Raw genomic sequence first — 20,097 nt, 5'->3', positions numbered from 1 at the left:
CTCTTTCTGCTGTCTGAGCTGTTCCTTTTTTTGCCCAATGAGGTTCCATGCTTCACTGAGCTCCTCATCATCGGTTCCCAGATCAGTGATTGCCTTTATAATCAAGGGTTTTCGTGCCAAACCACTTGTATTAATTCCCAATTCCTCACACAATAGCAACAGTTCCGGTTTCTGCAGCTTTTGTAGGTCCATGATCGCTCCGAGTGTCGGCTACTTCCAAAACAACAGTGCCAACTACCAAACCTAAAGGCGTTTCAACACTTTTTACCAGTTCTTAAAATCTAACCCTGTTCTAGAACCTGGTCCACATCAGAAGAAAAGCCAAGCACTCACCCACACATGCGATCGATGTTCCGAGCTGCTGTCTTGTTGGCCGATTGTTGCGCCTGCTTGTTGCTTGAGATGCCACCTCCGATCACAAGATGTGGCTTGTAGATTCTGATCCACCTCGAATCACCAGATGTTGTAGCTTGTAGATCCAGATCCCACCTCCAGTCATCAGATGTTGTGGCTTGTAGATTCAGATCCCAACGCTGGTCACCAGTTGTCGTGACGCTGGGGCTACGTCGACCCGGCCTTCACTTGGTAGCGTGCAGAGACTCGGGGTTGAAGAAGGACTGAATCTTCGAAGTTGGTAAAATATATACAAGCAGGTTTAATGGCACTTTGAGAAAACTTATTTACAAGATTATTTACACGAAAAAGAAGGGCACATCAGCAGTATGGCAAGCGTTAAGAGTTCATAGCGAGAAGCGACTGGATGAGCCGTTTACCCAGGGCCCAGAGCGACATTTCGTGCTCTGCAGCGTCCTTAAACCCCCCCCCCCCCTATGTCCAGCCCCTCTCTGAAGATGCTGACCAACCAAATCCAGGGCACGCCCCTCAGATATCGGCATCCAATCGAACACATCACTGCACTGATGGTCTGAAGCACTGACTGGTCCGGCATTGTTTCGTTGGGCGTGATCACTTGTTGGCGGGAAAAGCTTGGGAACGGCGAGGAGAGGAGGTACATTTCTATTCTTCAGCCAAGAATCGATAGGCAGCTGGTTCCGGCAAGAGGATTTACTTCTCAGAAACCCAAGTACACGTGCGCGCCGCATAGGGCTCCCAACATTGTCCCTTTTCGACAATTGCAAATCTTTCCTGCATTCCCGGGAAATCACTTAATGGCTGTATGCGTCATGCTCCTTTCTTGTCCTGCACGTCAGCGGACATGTCACTCTGTCGTCTCCTTTGGAAAGTAGACATTCCTCACTGGACGATAGGGCTTATCGACTGGAAGGGTGAACAAAAGAAAGAAAGCACTTCCTGCATTTCCCGCAGGGGGACGTTTCTTTGTGTTTTTCCAGACGTTCTCTTGGCAGGGTCAATTTGGCATTTGCAGAGTGTCCACAAAGCAAAACAGGCTTACAAAACAGGATTCCTGGAAACAGGCTCACTTAGAGCCATTGGACCATCACCACATATTCACAGCACTTATCCATGCCCACAGGCGAACAATAGAGCGCGCAAATGCGGATGCTTGGTCGTAACAGTGGCACAGCCACCTTGACCGGCTTGGTTGCTGCAAAGCATTGGTCAAGCCTCTTTTGATGAACATGAGCACCGAGATCATGGAATGATTCGTTAGGCGCTGTCAACTCTGCCGGTGGTTCTTGGTTCTTTTTAGGACGGCAGACATATAGTCGCTACCGCACTTCCCATGGTTGGACAATATGACAGCCACATCACTGCAGGAATCTGAGTTACCATCGTCAACCTGAAATAGTCTTAGCTGCGACTGAGGAGCATCCGACGCCGTCGGTGGAGCTACAGCGACCGTCTGACCAAAGTCATCGTTACAGCAAACCTACCCCACTGTTCTCGCTTTAGTAGGCTTCGAATGTTCGTACCGGGCTTTCGAATCACCCGTGTCTACATGAGCATGGGATTCATCGCGAGCATCTTCCAGGCCATCATGCGCAGCATTAACCTCAGTCGTCCCGATCTTCTGAATTTCATCTCGTTGCTGTTCGCTTTTTGCCACAATTGCGTGCACAACGAGATCAGGCGCCTCGCCGCTAACGAAATCTGCAATGTTCGCCGGGACGTGCACTTCGCTCGGGACGCTCTGAATATAAGCCGGCTTCACTCCTTCGCACTTTATCCGCACATCTGTCTCATTGAACAGTGCTTATTCGCTCGCGTCTTTTCCTTCGGGAGGAAGCGAGCAACAATATGTTCCTGTCCTGGTACTTGTCATTTCTTGCTCAACTGCTGTCTTTGTGAAACTAGGGCTGTCGACAGTAGAAGTAGACGGCTGTCGACAGTAGAAGTAGACGCCTGAAGGCTCTGGATGTGGTGGCGGAGGATCGTCATCATTCGTGTGGCAGTCTCCTCATATTCTAGTGCAGACGTGATGTCTTCTACACAAACATCGACTTTACAAGCTTTCATTTTTTTCATTCAGAAAGCGTAGGCCGTCGTTGCATGTTCTGAGTCTCACGTGAATAAGCTTCAAGTCTAGAAATAGTCCATTCGTTCGATATCAGTAGATCACTTGCCTCATGGCAGAGCTGGGACTTAAAATCTCGTTGAATCATACGCTTTCTCTTGATACGGTCCATGGCATCTACCTGAAACCCTCTTCTCTCTGTCAGGTGAGTTCGATGGCGGAGCTCCTGTTATCTTCCTGGAGGACCGTTGTCGTTTCTCTTGCAACCTCCAGGAAGGATCGATGGAGGAGCTCACATTACCCTCCCGGGTTCCGGCACCAAAAATATAGAAGAAAGGCAAACACCAAGGCCGCCTCTGACTTTCTTTAATCCCTGGCTGTCCACACGATTTTCAATGTGCCAACATGGCACAGTCTCTCTCACGCGCGCTCCGTCCAAAACCTCTTCATCCTTCACGTTCTCTTCGCAGATTCCTACTTGAATCTGCAATAGATATTACGGTGTGGACGGCTCAAGCCGGGTCTGATGCCTGGATGGAGGAAGCCTTGCAGAGGGCGGCAACGACCGTGCGCGAGTACGCAAAGTCGTGCGGACGGAGCTGCGCTCTTCAGAAATCAGAGTTGCTTATGATCCAACCGGGAAAATCTACGAAAGAGCTGCCGCCGAACGTAATCGTCGCCATCGACGGACCGGCCATCAAGCCAACACAGCAGATTAGGATCCTCGGCCTACAACGACGGGAAGGCACACAACGCCACAAAGATCAAGACTACAACCGAACAGATACTTAGTATGATTTGAGGGGTATCGAACAAAAACCGAGGCCTTAAAGAGGATGATGCGATGCGCCTGATAAGCGCGTTCGTCGTGTCGCGGGTTACCTACTCCGCCCCTATCTCCACTGACGAAGGCGAATAGGCCGCGACACCCTAAACACGATGCTTCGTAAGGCAACGAAGCAAGCACTGGGAATGCCCATATACTCGTCCACGCAGACTGCTAGACACCCAGACGGCCATAGACGTCCGACGGTCGACCGACGGACGTCCGTTTTCGGACCTTCGGACATCCGACGGAAGTCCGGTTATGTTCGATATACGTACAGCGGACGTCCGTCGGACTATCGTTCGTGGATCCGGATCGCGTCCCACGGACGTCTGACGGGCAGCCGGAGGCGGACATTCGGACGTTTCCCGGAACATGCTTGCAGGGCCCGCTATTCGTGTAAAAACTTGCCAATAACATTCGTGTAAAGCTCAGCAAGCATGTGCCATGGAAATTTCAGTCACATACTAGTGCACAATGCCTTTGTCGTGAGAGTAAAGCAGACAATAGAATATGCAACAGGTTCAAGTTTCCTGTTGTCTGCTTTACTTTCACACACAAAGCACTGAACAGTAGTGTGCAATTAAAACTTCCATCAAAGAGGCACATATGCTAGCTGAGCTTTACACAAATGCACCATTCCTGAAAACATGCTAAGTGCATAGGCATACCAGCATGCGAGGTTGTAAAAAAAGCATTTTTTTTGCCTTTATTGCAAAAACTGCGTGCATAAATAGTCTACACTAAAAAATTATCGATGTTAAAGAATGGCATGGTAAAATGCAGGCCAACTGGAGTATTAAGAATCTACTTGAATAATTTTTTTTTAATTATCCTTGGCCGTGACAGCTCTTCCCTTGGGGAGGTGGTGGAGGAAAAGGTATTTATTGAAACCTAATATTTCGGAATTAGCGAGGAGATGATAGAGTTCTCTGTGGGCGGCCTCCGCAGGCCGGGATTCCAGGAGCAGTTACTATCCTGTGCATTTGCTCGATCAGCTGTTGCTGGTCTTTCAGGCCTAAGATGGAAAGAGCAGGTTGGGCTCCTCCTGCAATAGAAGGGAAAATAAAATTCACGTTATCTGTGCTGAACTTTGATTACACATCTCCAAGGGCAACTGCCAGTTTCTCTCAATTGCTTTTTCCAGATGGCACTGTACGCATGCATCTCCATTCAGAACTGTCACGTACTATATAGAAAGGTCATATAACTGCAGCAAAACCCATGCAGAATAACAAAAGACACAAACGTAGTTTGACCAGAACCTGGCATTCAGTATTTTAATGTTTTTATGTTGACTCTTTGAACATGCCACGCTGACCAAACATGGCATGTTATGCTTGCTGCTATGCGCCCTCAGCAATGCCCAAGTCATGGAGTGCACATGCAGAGAAACTAAGCATAAAGGATGCTGTATATGAACATAAAGCACAGCCAGAGCATTGCAGTATTACACAGGTACGCATTGGCGGCAGAAACCTGCATTTTGAGCGGTTTAACAGGCAGATTTCTAAAGTCATTGTTCCTGCTCTAAAAAGAAGTGATCAATAATAACATCATTTAAAATTGTTACCTTTTTGTTCTGTAAACTGCACATTTCGCTGGTTTCCATGTACCCTCTACTGAAGACATTCCCTGGGCGTGTTGGGGGTATATCGACATCAACATCTAGGCTACAAGCGTCTAGAAAGAGTCTCCTTAGAGCAGCTGCGACGAAGTAACTTATCTGATAACATGCGAGCTGCTGCAGCAGAATAAAGATAGACATTTGACATGTGGCTAAAGCCCAATGTGGAAACATAGCCCGCCGCAGTGATTGCGCAGTGTTCATGCTTCTACAAGAGTTAAAAGTAAAGTTATTTGTTTATCCACAGCGCTATATGTGACATTACAATAGCAAGGCTTATAGTTACACAAAACACAAAAAGCTGACAACCACAAGCTCCTGATGTATTACCGGCAACATGCAGCATGGATGTTAGTTACTGAAATATGGTTGCATAATTCTGGCAACCAGCTGTGCATGTATGTCATGGATTTCTCAACTACGCACAACAAATTACAAAAAAAATAATGGTATTTATAAATGCAACCAGCTGTTCACAAGAAACACTGTAGCTTTTTTATGGGGAAGGTAGTGGGCGCCAAAGAAACTGCCCCTGTAAAGGCACCTAATTTGCCCCTATGTAATATCGGGGACAAGTGTGTGGACTACACAAACTGCAATCAAAGCACATAACTTTCACATCGACCAGGAAACTCGGACCATACTTGTAGATGTGAAAGTTGAACGTTAGTTCTTTCATGTGTGCAAGAGAAATAAGGTCACAATTTGTTTACATCGTGATTCTAGTCCAAAATCTACAGACATACTGTCCAGACTTTCGCCCCCGCAGTATAAGCCACCACTTGGGTAAGAGATTAGTAAAAGAAGTGTATAAAAGACATTAGTGCTGTTGGACAGCCATAGCTATAAAAATGGTATTGACATTGGAGTACTACCTTAAGGCGGGGCCTAGGGCATTACAAAAGCAAGAGTTAGTGTCCGCTGGTCCTCATTTGAACGAACAAAAAGAGGGGGGGGGGGGGGGAAGAAATCTACCTCAATTACATGTTTTGAGTGACACCAAGCCGCAGTTAGTATTAAAGATATCACACAGTTTTGTGGAAGATTTGGGAGCGCTTTGCAGCTTTCTTACAGGATTGGACAAAAGAGCTCACCATCTTCAGAAAGGCACGTTATATAGAAATGAAAATAGTGGATTTACTGCATCTGGCCACAACAACTTGCACACGGAGAGGAAGATGAACTGAAAATTTTATACATGAATGTACGTATTTACAACAGGTGAAACAATGACCATGATCTATGCCGAAGAGTAAAGAGATCAAAATCTAGCTCAGAACGAGTTCTCCAGGCCGCGGGGCCGTTTCATTAACTTCGGGACTCCGCCCACATTTCTTTTCCCCGATGACAACGAACTCACACATGACTGGCTAACAAACATTTTGGCGTGTCTTTCCACTTTCATAAGTTCTTCACCCTCTCCCTAATACAAGCAATGCAAAAGGGACAACAAATTCGTTTCACAACAAACGGAATTTAGAGAATGGACCTCGAAATGATTGGCTCACTAGGTCACATGCCAAACTCTCTCCCCTAGGAAAAAAAAAAAAGAAAAAAAATTAGAACCCATCCAAACGGTGTCCCACGTGCGCAACCATTGCCCAAAGCTTGCATCCTTGGCGGCTCCTTTTACAGGGCAATTATTGCAAGTATTGGCGTCCGAGTCAGCACCATTGCGGACCACATCAGAAGAGTCAACCCACATCCTCCCGCTCCGCATCATACCGTCACTGTTACACACTTGCCCTTTTTCAACGCCGCTATCTCCCACCATTGTTGACATCCAGGGTTGGAATCCTCAACGAGACCCCACTCAGCGCGCCTGCACTGAATAATTGTCACTTTTATGGGCTCCCCAACAAGGAAGAGGGCCTTACACCCTTCAACCTGACAGTGTTTTTTCTTTGAACGATAAGCAGTTCTTCCAAAAGAGGTGCTCGTTTCAAAGCTGTGCTGCCTCCGGGTGATGGGTCCAGTCAGCGTACTAAGGACCCCTTAGTTGTATACTGTTCATAAAGCTCCTTAAATAAAAATGAGCCCCCTACATGACACAGCAACGAGAACAAACTGCCTGTCCCCGCGTCTTCGAGTGCGACAGCAAAGTCCTCGGAAGAGGGGACTTCTTTCCCTCTCTGCCTACGTTTCCGTTAAGCACTGTAGCTGCTGTAGCTGCCTCTCTGTGCGCGTCTCTCCGCCTCCTGTCCGAGGGCAAGTGGGAGACGGCCGCAGCTGGGCATTGAACAGGTGACCCAAAAAGAGCAGACTAATAATGGTGCCTAGCATACCCACCGATCCCTTACAGAAATCATTAAAGAAATGAAAGCAACACATCAGATAACGCTACAATGTTTCTAAGTGCAAAGTCGACAACTCCAAGTCATATAAATATATGTACATCTCCGCACATTAAATAGACAGAAACAGTGCAGAGTAAACTAATAATTCAGTGTCTAGCAACACTATTAAAAGGGGATAAAGGCCATGGGGGGCTACGATTATTAGTACCGTTTTGCCTTTAAACTACAATAACATACTTGTTGCAAGCTTAAAATCAAAGATTCACACCTGTCCCACCCACAGCAATGGAACACACATCTGACTCAAGTCTGCAGAGAAAGAGCAAGCTAGACTATTGCAGACGCACCCTTGGTTATTTTTCTGGCATTTCTGAGGGTGAAGAATCTGACTTGTCAGTAGCATGTATATGAATAAGAATCCTATGACAGTAAATGCATCAGATTTTCTGGAGTGGTTTTTCTTTGCTGACCGCATATGAGGTGAGCTATAATTTATCCAACTTGGCCTAGGTTTATTCTATGAATAACAAAGCTATAGCAGGTACACAGTCGTCCACTCAGGCTGAACATGCGAGTGCGTGGCATGCACTTTTTGAGATGCCACTGCATCCATCGCAGCTGCACACCGTAGCGAAGAGGCAGACAGCGTGAAGTACCAGCCTCTAGTCCCTCTACCACTACTGGGGTCCCAAACTAGGGACCCCTTGTTTTTGTCAGGACAGGCCCCCTCAGGGTCAGCTAGTGAGTAACCTCCTGTATTTGTATCTGATGGCAATGTTTTCCACCACCACCCACAATACGCAGCAGCGCATCATAGCAGATGTGAAGCAACAGCTCCTGGTCCTTCTATGCATAAGCCACTTTGCCTTGATGCATGCCTGCGCACCATAGTAAAGAGGCAGACGACATGACGCAGCAGCTCATGGTACCTTTCAAATGAGCCCCCCATTGTACTTCGATACGCACCATAGCAAATATACACACTACGCCACACAGCTGCTCCTGGTCCCTCTATGCATAAGCCATTTTGCCTCAATACGCACCTGCGTACCTGAGCGAAGAGGCAGACGTGAAGCTGCAGCTCCTGGGCCCTCCATGCACAAGCCACTTAGCATCAATGCACGGCTGTGCACTGTAGTAAAGAGGCGAAGGACGTTAAGCAGCAGCTCCTGGTCCCTCTACACATCAGCCATTTTGCCTCGATGCGCATCTGCACACCGTAACAAACAGCCAGATGTGACAAAGAAGCTCCTGGTTTCTCTACACATAAACCACTTTGCCTCAATGCACGTCTGCACACCGGAGTAAAGAGGCAGATGACGTGAAGCTGGAGCGGCTGGTCCCTCTACGCACAAGCCACTTAGCCTTGATGCATGGCTGTGACGGATGCATTGCTATTTTGCAAACTGCATGCCACACATTCCCATTCAAGCTAAGAGTGGACGGCTGTGTCCAATGACAAAAAGTAACATGGTGGACAATGTAAAAAGAATTTGCTGCATAAAGTTTGTTGAAACCAGTTCTACATCCTACATGTAAACAAGCTAAAACCTTAATGTCGAAGGGATGTCCTGTGTGTTTAAAATCATCACGCTCAAACAACTTCAACACTGACAATCATGATTCAATATTAATAATATAGATAATGATACAATACTCACTTTTAGCCATACCAAAGAAATGAGAATGCAAAGGGATGTTGCTGTTTTTCCCCCGTGGATGACAGTTTTCCATGTTCAAAGTGCTGCTTCCTGTTGGCCTACGAAATCGGCTACAGCAAATGGCATCTGAAAAATTTTTGGAAGCCTCATGCTAGTCTTCAACGAGAAAAGCATTGCCATACAGAAGCAGAACACAAATACTTTTACAGCACACTAAAAGCACCAACTGCGGTGCTGTTTTTAGGATGACTAGGTAGAGGTTTTGCTGTAGCAAGCCAAATGTTAGCCTTCAATAAGGAAAGCATTCCCATACAGAAACAGAACACAAAAACTTTTACAACACATTAAAAGCATCAATTGCACAAATGCTTGTAAGATGACCAGGTACAGGTTTCTGCTATAGCCCACATCATGTGACCAGCGGTTATCAGAAGCCTTGTATGTGAGCATGATGCCCTAGATTCAATTTATGGCTATCACTGTATTAACAAGCATGGGTTTAAAGCTACTTTAATATGATAATCTAAGAACATGGTAAGAACTTTCAGTGCGAGACATAAGCTCAGTATCATGCACTATAAGGTGCTGCATGGCTCTAGTGTAGCTTTGGCATTATCTCGCTGTCAATAATGCAGCGAAGTTCTGAGGAGCCTTTGAATATCTGTAAGGACAAAGCAACAACAATTTTGTTTTCATCTCACTTTTGCTGAACTCCTGGGTTTTTTTTTTTTGAGCCCGCGGCTTGCATGGCCTCCCAGTATGCCTGTTTTGCATAAAAGAAGGCGTTGCAGGCACCAGAGCTCACAGCCCAACTGTATCGCGGCGGCGGTATGTTAAATTCGTGCCAGAACAGCGCAGAACAACGGGTCAAGAAAAAGACAAGTGCTGACTTTTTTTTTTCTCTCATCTCCTTGTCCGGTTGTTCTGCGCGGTTCGGTCCCACATGCATAACCAACATGCGCAAGGTGCTGTCCTGGTTTGTCAAAGCTGAAAGAGAGTACTAAACCTTTAGTTATTTAGTCGCTGCAGCCGTTCCTTCTAGAAACTGTAGTTGCCGTAAAGCTCGAGAGAGAAAGATCAGCGGCTGTCCCTTAAAAAAAAAAAAAAAAAAAAAAAAAAAAAAAAAAAAAAAAACTCGCGAAGTTTTCACAAGTATAGGCATGTCGCACGATAGGCTCGAGGAGTGCAAAAGTTTTCTCGTATAGTTTTTACAACTCAGCACGTTGCGCATGGTTAACAAATTAACTCCTTTAAAGCTCGGGCAGGCACTCCTTTATCAGAGACAGAGAAGTTGCGCGGCTTACTGGCGCAGCGTCCAGTAATGCCGAAAAGATGGCCCTCAGACTTGAGGCTGCACATTAGTTAGTCGGCGCGGAGCCATCCTGTCAGTCTGGCCTAAAACACTCGACCGTTCGGCTGCTGTACAGAGCTGTTTCCTTACCCAAAAGCTCACCACTATCGGTGCATCGAAAAGTTCCACCAAGCCACAGCAAAAACAATGCTAGCAGTGCATTACAGCCGTAGGTATTTGTAACTGCGCAGAAAATGCAGAACACGGAAACGTGAAGCCATCTTCCATGACTAAACTTCAACTTGTCAGGTGGATTGGATTGGCTCATTTCAGATTTTTTGGAGGATAGGTTCGGTTTCGTTCTTTTTGAGCTTGCTGCTTGCTGCGTCTATTCAGCCACTGATTAAAATTTCACCGAAGCATCATGATAGAAACATGTTTAATGGTCATTTAACTTTTAATCAAAAATTTTTGATGGAAGAATTCAACGATGAAACATGCGGAAAATAAAAAAAAACTGTTTAATGGACGTTTAACGCTTTCTATCCCATCGATTCGCTCTGGCATCATATAATGCAGACTTGACGGCATTACTGATTTATACGCAGTTCAGACGAGCACGACGACTACAAACTATATCATAGCTGTGTAAAAGCAAATCCAGTGGCGGACGTACGGCGGCTGTCCGCTGGACGAACGGATTCGACCATCCGCTTTCGTACGTACGCCGGAATTCCGGCGGACGTCCGAAATCGGCCGCCGAGTTGCGGCCGAGTTCGGTTGTCCGTCGGACGTCAGTGGCCGTCTGGGACATGGGCGTCCACAACACGGTGGAGGAGCTCACTGAAGCCCACCTCTTTAATCAGAGAATTCGGCTCAGTCACACGGAACACGAACGAGCCGTCCTAGCAAGATAGGATGGCAGATTGAGCCAGTACCCATCAGGGCGGCCCTTCCGGAAGACTGGAAGACGACCATTAAGACCAAACCCCTTCCCCGGAACATGACGCCGGGCAAGGACGACGACAGGCGCACCGCGCGGGCCAAATGCCATAGCCCGGAAGCCGGAAGGGAACCCCAGGGTCCTCTACGCAGATACCTCGCTCTGAAAATGCAGTGACTGTGCAGCGGTAGTGGTTACGTCAAAAGACTGGCTGATCGTCAGCCGAGCCGCGCAGCCGAGCTTGGACACCATGGTCACCGACTCAAAGACAGCCTACAAAAGCTTCCACAGGGGGGTAATCTCCTCCGCGGCCCGAGCCATTCTATCCAAGTGCAAGCCTCCGGGAAGAGCCATATAGCTCGTGTGGGTCCCGGTTCACTCGCAAGTAGCAGGCAAAACCATCGCAGACTACCATGTCCGCGAAAAGTCAATCCGAGGCGAGCTTGAGCCGGAAGAGCTACGTACATCCGGTTACCAGCTTTCGGGAAATTATCCGAATGTACCGAGAGGAAAAGTGCAAACTGCCAGAACCGCACGACCGCACCCCATACTCACCAGGCAACAAAAGACGATCCTGCGTCGAGCGCATGCGGGATCGCTTGCGCATCCCGTACTGAACCGCATGTGCCCTGCGGAACACGATGTGATCTGTCCTTCTTTTGCAAGAAAGAAGGACAGGAAAGAAGACGGTCGCATGTTTCGGCAGAATGCACAAAACTCAAGACCCCCCCCCCCCCCCCCCCCTTCTCCTCCCCTTCCCGCCAATACCTCCAATCCCCAGCCCCTTGAGCGAGGGAGGCCTTATCCAGCCCCGCCCTATCGATTCAGCTCGCACTGACAAACAGGGGCCAGGGGCTGCTGGGAACATATGGGTCGTGCAACTAGAGAATCCCCCCGTCTGGTGCCTGCATGCACCACCGATTTATTTCGGGCCTAATAAATGTTGAATCATTATCACCATCATCATCATCATCCGCAATAGAACATCGGCCTAACGTTGTAACGTGTGAAGTTCCATTCAAAACTTCAGGTGCATACAAAAAGTCTTTTTCTGGAAATAAGTAAAAGGCGGCTTGATACAGCGCTTGTTATATCAATATATACTAGGTTGTCCAATGCAAGAATTAATAAACAAAATCAGTTTCGGAACTTAATCGCATGGTGGAATTAAGTACAATCATCAGCAGGTAAATTAATTTTGAGCTTTGGATTAACAACGAAAATGAAATGTTTTACAAAAGCCAAGCAAATTTCTAGATGACCACGTACACTTTCGCGAGGGACCCTGGAAGCAGATGAACAAGAATTGCCAATTTCCACAAACTGCGTCTTGGTGAAAGGCAATTCGAGCATATGGTATTATAGTGCTCTATTCTGTTGCAGCTTAAAAATAGTCTTATAATGCGCGTTATCGAAGATGTTAGTTAAATTTAAGCACAGAATATCAATTTGATCCCAGGTTCGAGCAGAATATACATGTGTCCCCCCCCCCCCCTACACACACAAACTTATATTTCGCGTCATCCTTCCTCTTCTATTCCTGCATTCTCCTTCCCCTCTTCAGCAACTCTTCAGGAAAACTGCTGTCGAAAAACTGCCCCTTAATGTACAGCGCAAGTATAGTGCATGGTGCAAACGGCTAAATCGACTGTTGCTGCGGAAGGATGCATGTTTATGTGCAACTTTACAGTTGTACTATTGGTCGTAATTGAGCCGATAGAGCTCATCAATATTGGGTCGTAAAAGTTACAACATTTCAAAGAACCTAACGAGCTTCGAAACCGAGGACTTCTGCTTTATATCATGCGTCAGCAAAAACTTGTTATTGGCACTAAGCCCGTATGTGAAAGCTCCTTTTATAACGTCGAATCTGGTTGAGCGGCCTATGATTAAAGGTCTGAACTGCCTGAACCCTCTCAAAGGTATGCACATTCTCAAAGGAGTCGCTCGCGCGGTGTATGCGGTAAAGCTTCTACCCTTCTACCATGGTAAATTACCCCTCATAAAGAGCACAGCTGGCACAGCCGTCACAGCCGTCATCAACATCGAAACTCTTAAGCCACTTACGCTTATTCAGCTGGCATTATTTTTTAATAGCAAAAAAGAACCTCATAAATGTCGAAAATTTTGGCAGTCGATAACACAGACAAAGAAGCAAAAGAAATGTTGGCAACTTTCGATCCTTTACTGGCCGAGCGGCCGAGCGGCCGAGCCGAGCGATACCGAGCTCTAGCGCACTTCCGTCCTTTCCGTCATGGCTTAAACGGCGCGTTGTGTTTGGCCGTACGAAGTTTGTAAGTGATGTTTCTTCTCGCGAAACATGTTTCATTCAACGAAAGTTGTTTTCTTAGTGGATGTGGCGTCGTTCTTTAGCCGCGAAGACCGATTAAGCGTCCCAGATTACCAGCAGGCCGTGAATGCGGTGAAGTACTGCTGTCTGAAGTTTCTCACGCACTTCGGCACAAAAAAGACTCGGTGGGGCTATAAGTTTTATAGTAGCAATGGCCTTGCCCGACAGCGCATGGAGAAACGCCTCTTCTGCGATTTTAATTTAGAAACTTTCGAAGACTTTGAGGACGATGTGGTGAGGCGGTTTGAGCACTACAGGCAGGCATGCGACGCAATTGATCGCAGTAATTCTAGCAGCGCTCCGGAGAGAGATCCTCCCTGCAGTGTACTGCGGACAGCGTTAACGCAGATCTTCTCCGAATATCAATGGGACGCCCCAAATCTGTCGTCTCCGGTGAAATGGAAAACAAAGCGTAAAAGGGCCTGCGTGAACGAAACCGATGAAGAAGATGTCAACTACGTCTTCAACATCTCGGCCTGCCCGCGCACAGACGACGAGGTCGCCGCATTCTTGGACAGGGCTCCTGCAGCAGACCGAAAGATCGCGGATGACATTCTGCCTGCTCATATGCGCCGCGTGCTGCTCGCGAGTGCATCGGCCAAGTTCTTCTGGATCGACACGACGCCTCTGGAATGTGACGCTGTCGCCCGGGGTGTGGCAGCGAATCCCAAGCTTCGGAGCGCTATAACTGCGCTCGGAGGCGATGTTATACCCATAACGACGCTTGTAGCTGCTGGAAGTGTTTTCCAGGGCACAGACGGTCGCGCAGAGAGGCTGGGATCTCTCAACGCCATTCCGTTTTCTGACGTGGCAAACTCTTACTTGTCGGAGAACACCACCAAGTCCCTGCAGAGGACGATTTCCGTAGTGTACAGCGGCACCAACATTGGCTCGGCCGTGTTGTATGCGAATTCGTGTCGCATGTTGGAGGATCCCGTCGCCGCCGAGGATTGGAAAGAAGTACGAATTATGTGCAGGACACGACAAGGTGCCAGGCTGTGCATCTTCCAGAGCAGTCGGGTGCAAATATTCCGCTGCGTTAGCGCGGGCATGCGTACTTACTCGAAGGCGCCCGCTAGTGCTCTTAGTGAAATGCTGCCCTTTTTGATTACTGACAACAGTTCTTTCTTTGTTGAGCTCACTTTGAACCACTCGTACCTCAGGCACTATGGTTTTTTGTTCCCCTTAGACCATACATCCTTTTGTGTACACATAATTACGGAACCGGCCCTGCTGACACCAAATGCACTGTTACAAAATGTTGGCAGCGAACTTGCAGATGGGGGTAGAAGTGAAGCAGTGTGTGCCATGGGGGGGCGGGCCATAGATTCAGGCATTGAAAACTTGTTTGGGGCAAATGTCCTGGAAAAGTGGTTCGTTCCTGCTTCCATTAACACTCTTAATGAGCATAGTGGTATGCAGGAGCAGCCCACTTCTCGAAAATGTATATTGCAGATGCTTCGACAAGAGTATGAGGTGAAAGTGCCAGTTGGTAAGGGCAGGGGTGAGTACCGAGTCATGAGCGATCAGCCCACACGGCCAACATCTATACGTAGTATGCGAAAATGTGTCAGTGCTTCTTTACCTGTCCTCAATCCTGCAGCAGTGGAGAGGACTGAAAATGCCTCTTTATTCAATAAGAGAGAAGCTGGGCTTGGGGTCACCAATGCTGGCTGTGGTATTGGCCAGCTTGTGATGCATCTTAAACAGTGTTATGATGCTGCACTCGATTCAGAATTGCCGGTTGCATTGCTCACTTGTGCCCAAAACATTGTCAGTGTGGTTAAGCGGTTTGCTGAGAGCCAGGAAAGTGAATTGAGCAGTGGTGAAATTGCTTGCAAACTACTCCGAAATCATTTCACTTTAGATTGTTTACAAATTGCAGAGAAGTATGTCAGCCTTAAAGATGATGACAGCATGAAGCGACGTGTGCGTGAATATCAGCTGCAGGCCTTGTTGGCCTTAGAAGAAGAAGTGAATTTTCAGCCTGCAGGCAACTGTGTGGAAAAGGTGACATCCCTTCTTAGGACACTTTCTTTTATCTATAGCCCTGTCATAGCCAGTGAGTTTTTGAAAGGGGTGGTAATCAGCGGCTACCTAACAACGCTTAAAGATATTATTGTGGAGATTGGAGAGGAACTGAATGTACCACTTTCCACTGAGCATGACTCTCCCCTTGCTTCTGAAGGTGACTTTTTTCAGTTAGACTCGATACCATCTGTGCAATCTCAGGAGTCTTATCTATCAAGCATTCCGTCTTCACTCAATTTCCAGCGAGGCATTGATAATCCTGCAAATGCTGTAGAGAGCAAAGCTATGGCTAGAGTAGACCTTTCTCAGCCTTCAGTGCTCGAGAAGCGCCAAATCGTAGTGAAACAGGTCTCATCAAAATGTCGAACCATTGACCCTGAAGTACCAAGGAAGTGTAAAGAAAGGACCAAGACGGAGAGCGCACAAGGAAATGAAAATGTGACAAATAGTGCAAAGCCACAAAAGAATGCCCGTTTAACACCAAAAGCAAAGCGTCGGCGTGTTTTGAAGACGACATTTGTACCAGAGACACCTCATAGGAAACAGGGCCGAAAAGCTGTTCAGCGTAGGCAAGAGCTTCTGCGGAAAAAGTTCAGTGTAACAATATCACTGCCATTAGTGGAGGAAACTCCAGAAAAAAAACATCATTCTCAGCCAACAGCATCGAAATCTCAAACTCCAGTCAAATATGCCACACAAGACTTGCTGAGCTGTGCCGCAGTGCAACATGCTCATTCGAGCACAACACCGAAAAGAGGGCTTCAGCCTAAGATGCTTTTCTCCTGTTTTCAATCAACCCCTCCTGGATGGAATAGCTCAGAGTGTCTTTTCAGCTCTCCCAACAGTGATATATCTGCTTGTGCTCTTGAGCAAACACCCAGGAATGAGAAGACGCCCAAGAAGCTTAATGTTTGTTCAGGTAATAAGCCGTCGGAAAGTGCTGGAAAGCAGTGTTCGTCGACACCACGCAGAAAAGTTTCAAAAAAGCTTCTAAGCTCTCCTTCAACACCAAAAGCAACACTGTCACACTTAAATGCTGTTGAGGCATCTTCAGGTGCCAAGCGAGTGCTGTCCAAGTCACCTGTGGCTGCTTTGGCACGGGCGACGTCATTGGCAAAGACTGAGACGCCGAGACGCTTGTTTAACATTAAGAGCTATGAATGCTCGCCAGTTAAGGATGTTGCTTTTGACAGTGTTGTGACAGCTCAGCCTGGTTTTGATGGACAGTTATGCTCTGTTTCGACAGAACAAAGTCTGCCTGTGAGTGACTATAATGTAATGATTGACACTTCCGGGTCGTCGGAAACTTCACAGGGGTCACCGGTGTTAGCTGAATGCACATCTCGATTTACTAGGAGCAAATCCCGGGAGACAGGTTTGACACCGCATGAACTGTTTGTGTTGTCACAAAAGAGCCCAGTAAAAAATGGAAGCCATGAATCAAAAAAGAAGGGAAGGAGGAAAACGGTGGGTTGTGCCATGTTGAAAAAGGCTAACCAAACTCCAAGACAAAGGGTGACTAAAAAGGTTTCGTACACTCCTCCTTCTGCCTTGAGTTTGTTGCACCTCACAAGCTCTCCTATGCTTTTAAAAAAATCGAACTGATTGTGCATTGTTTTATGTAGTGCATTTATAATGGATTTTGGTCACTTGTTTCTCAATCGTGTGCTTTTTTTTTGCTGTAAATTGTATGTTTGTGATTTTGCAGATGGTGTTATTTACTTTCAGTTGAAATAATATGATGTATATAGTGATTTTAAGCATGCAATCAATATTTTACCTGGTGATTTGATGATTGTCATTTGAATGAAATGATGTATGAATATCTGAAATAATTATGGTCATTTTAACTGGTAATTCATCCTCTTTTGACTCATTTCTGTCTCATGGGGACAGCCATTATTTGGTGCTGAGCCGTATACTACCCTAGTATGATTTTCATCCTTGGCAAATGTTGGAGTGATAATTTTATTCCCAATCATTCCAGCCTTTCATGGAACAACATTAAAAATGTTGAATCTATTCCTTGCTTGGAAATTGTTTTCTGTGCCATGGCTCTTGAACTTTTAACCAGATAGATTTTATAGCAGCTGTATTAAACAATCGTTTTATTGAAGCTAACAGTATACCTTCTTTAGAACATTGCTTGTTTGAAGAGCTGGCAATAATGCAATAATGGCTGGCATTGATGCATCTGCCTGTATAGCATATGTTGCTTGTTCTGTGATGTTTAATGACCTGAAGCTGCATACAGGTTAGGAGAGGCATTGTCATGGCGAGCTGTAGGTTATTTTAGCCACCTGGGATGGGCCAAGAAAAGAAAAACTGTCTCGTGTCCTTTTCTCGGTTTAAGTGGCTGTTGGCTTTCTTCATATTAGTCTCGTCACGAGCCCTTCATTTTCCTATCTTTGTCTGCTAATTGCTTAGAAAATGTGTATTTTGTGCCGAACATATTGGTTGATCAAAGAAATTGCTGTATGAAAGGTTCATGGATCTGGATTGCCAGTGTAGGGTTGTTTGATTTGCCTTGCAGTATACAATAGCCATGATTGGCTATGGGGACACCGTTGCAGTGGGTTGCAGAATAATTTTGACAACCTGGAATATTTTAATATGCATTGACATCACACAGCTCATGTGCTTTCCGCCTCCATTGAAATCGATTGTGGGATTCGATCCCACGACCTTGGGCCCAGCAGGTGAATGCTAAAGCCGCTGCGATGAGCCCACTAGCACGTAGGAGCGAAATCTTGTGGATGTTCATGAAACTTGTGGCGAAACGTGTTGCTAGGTGCGATAAGGGTGTATTTTGCTTCAAGCTGTATCACAATCAGCACTAGATGCCTTTTGGGCACGCAATTTTTAAAAGCCCTCCCCCCCCCCCCCCCCAAAAAAAAAAAAAAAAAAAATCGTGCATATGCACCAGTAAAGGCCAGAAATGCGATGACGATAACTCCTACGAAATATTAAATGTATTGACGAACCGAGCTAGTTGCTGGTATAAAATTCCGTATTTTTTCCATATTTGCAGTCTAAAACTAAAACGTGGCAGCGGTGATTTTGCGGCATCGTTATATTTCCCGCGATTTTTCATCCGCTTGTGGGCAGCAGGAAACAGGAAACTCTCTTTAGTACGACTTCCGTTCCCGGTGATTGGCGCCGCCATGACTGCTATTTCTGCTTGAATTACAAACATAAACAAGCTATTCAGAGGCGGTCGCTTCGCATTGCTGTTCGCGACGCAACACAAAAATAACCGCAGTAGATTTTGAATTTGGGTCCCACTAGTGACCATGAGACATGACCCGGAGGAGCGCGCCGCCGCCGTGCCGAAGAGAGACGTAACTGGAGATTGGCAGGGGGCAGCAGCCCGCTGACGCTAGCGGAGCGGGTCTAGTGGGGACTTAGGCCTAGAGCGGGAGCGACACTTAGCCGCAGGCACCGCTGTGTCGGTTTCCCCGAAAACCGAATGATCGCCCGCGTCGAGCGCTTGACTGAATGTCAGGTAAAGAGTTGGCGCTCTTGCGTTGCGCCGTGCTACGCCCACAGTTGGATTATGCGCCCCTGAGATGCCTTATCTAGAGCATTTCGGCCCCACTGTGAGCTGCTGTCGCAGCTATCCCAGCTCGCGGACCTCGTAGCCGCGTTTAGCGTTTTCCTCACCCGTACGGTGACAGGAGGCCTATGTTATAGCAACTCAAAACAGGGTCTCTGCACTATTTTGCAACAGACCGTTGCGTCTGCTTGATTTCGAGATGAAGAAGCTATTCTCGCGTTTCGAGAGGATTGACCAGGGTGCAGCTAGGGAAGCCAACAACTTTGTCGGAAAAGTTTTCACTGTGGGACGGCACACCGTCACAGTGGAAGACGTGATTGCTGAAGGTGAGTCACGCTGCCATTATTTCATCCCCGCCCCCTTTTCGCCCTGATTAGCGCCAGCGTAGTTTTGTTCCCAAACATAACGACACTTTTTGGGTTCAGCGTCGTGTTTTCTGGCCGGCGAGTAGCAACTGCAAAAGGTGTTGCAACACACTGGCGCAAACGTAATACTGCCCTGAGCGGGGAAGTCTGTTCCCTCTGACAGGTGTCAGCTTGGTTGAAACTTTCATTTTTTCGTCTCTGCTGATCGACTAGACCTCTGCTTTTGTGCACACATCGGATCTCGTTCAGATTGCTTTATAAATTGCGAATGCTCTGGGACCTGCATTGTCTAGCGTTGAAAACTTGGCCTTCGCGGCAGAACTACTGCTAATTTTCTTAAACCCTCTTATTTCACGCCTGCCATTACGTGCTCCCCACACACGACCGTCGGACTTCTCTTGCATGCCGGAGCATAGCAGTTAAACGGTGTGAACGGGTGCGTCATTAGCTTGAAACACCTCCACCGAGGCGCAGTGACTGTCTTGCATGTGGCTGAGAACTGAAAAGCGAGTGTATGGTAGCTGTATTGGGGTAGCATTCAAAAGCGAGCTGTAGCTAGAGAGCCGTGTGGCGTAGCAGTCGTGCGCCTTGAATTTCCAATGAGGATGCGGTGTGTCACAATGAGACCAAGCGCACACGGCGAAAACGGGGTCAGCGGAGAGTGCACGGCCGAGTAAATGCCCCATAGTCCTGTCGACTTGGTGAGGCGGTGC

At 47.1% G+C, this 20,097-nt stretch overlaps 2 protein-coding genes and 1 long non-coding RNA gene across 5 annotated transcripts in view; 2 read left to right on the top strand and 1 right to left on the bottom strand.

Annotated features, from left to right (window-relative positions):
* Window positions 1-4,328: 4,328 nt before the first annotated feature.
* Window positions 4,329-10,425, bottom strand: LOC146202752 (uncharacterized). Its single transcript, XR_014703746.1, has 3 exons — window positions 10,290-10,425; window positions 8,849-8,974; window positions 4,329-8,397 (listed from the first exon to the last, which is right to left on the bottom strand). It is a non-coding gene; the product is annotated as an uncharacterized LOC146202752 (long non-coding RNA).
* A 2,857-nt stretch (window positions 10,426-13,282) lies between these two features.
* LOC146202751 (treslin-like) lies at window positions 13,283-17,485 on the top strand. The gene has a single exon (XM_084588308.1). It carries the CDS (start codon window positions 13,403-13,405, stop codon window positions 17,066-17,068), a length of 3,666 nt encoding a protein of 1,221 aa, XP_084444434.1. The 5' UTR covers window positions 13,283-13,402; the 3' UTR covers window positions 17,069-17,485.
* Window positions 17,486-18,604: 1,119 nt separating this feature from the next.
* Nak (Numb-associated kinase) overlaps window positions 18,605-20,097 on the top strand; it is a 102,457-nt gene continuing 100,964 nt past the window's right edge. For all 3 annotated transcript variants that reach the window (XM_084588307.1, XM_084588305.1, XM_084588304.1), the window contains exon 1: window positions 18,605-19,345. In XM_084588307.1, coding sequence (XP_084444433.1) covers window positions 19,219-19,345 — 127 coding nt within the window. In that variant the 5' untranslated portion in view covers window positions 18,605-19,218. The remainder of the gene's footprint in view (window positions 19,346-20,097) is intronic.

The sequence above is a fragment of the Amblyomma maculatum genome, chromosome 1, assembly GCF_055883805.1.
Source record: "Amblyomma maculatum isolate TAMU_Amacu chromosome 1, ASM5588380v1, whole genome shotgun sequence".
NCBI classification, from domain to species: Eukaryota; Metazoa; Arthropoda; class Arachnida; order Ixodida; family Ixodidae; genus Amblyomma; species Amblyomma maculatum.
The sequence above is the reverse complement of the archived record's forward strand: the minus strand, read 5'-3'. Positions and strand labels throughout refer to the sequence as shown.

Bases quoted from the DNA above. Each gene is read 5' to 3' on its own strand.
- LOC146202751 (XM_084588308.1), top strand. From the start codon at position 13,403: ATGTTTCATTCAACGAAAGTTGTTTTCTTAGTGGATGTGGCGTCGTTC.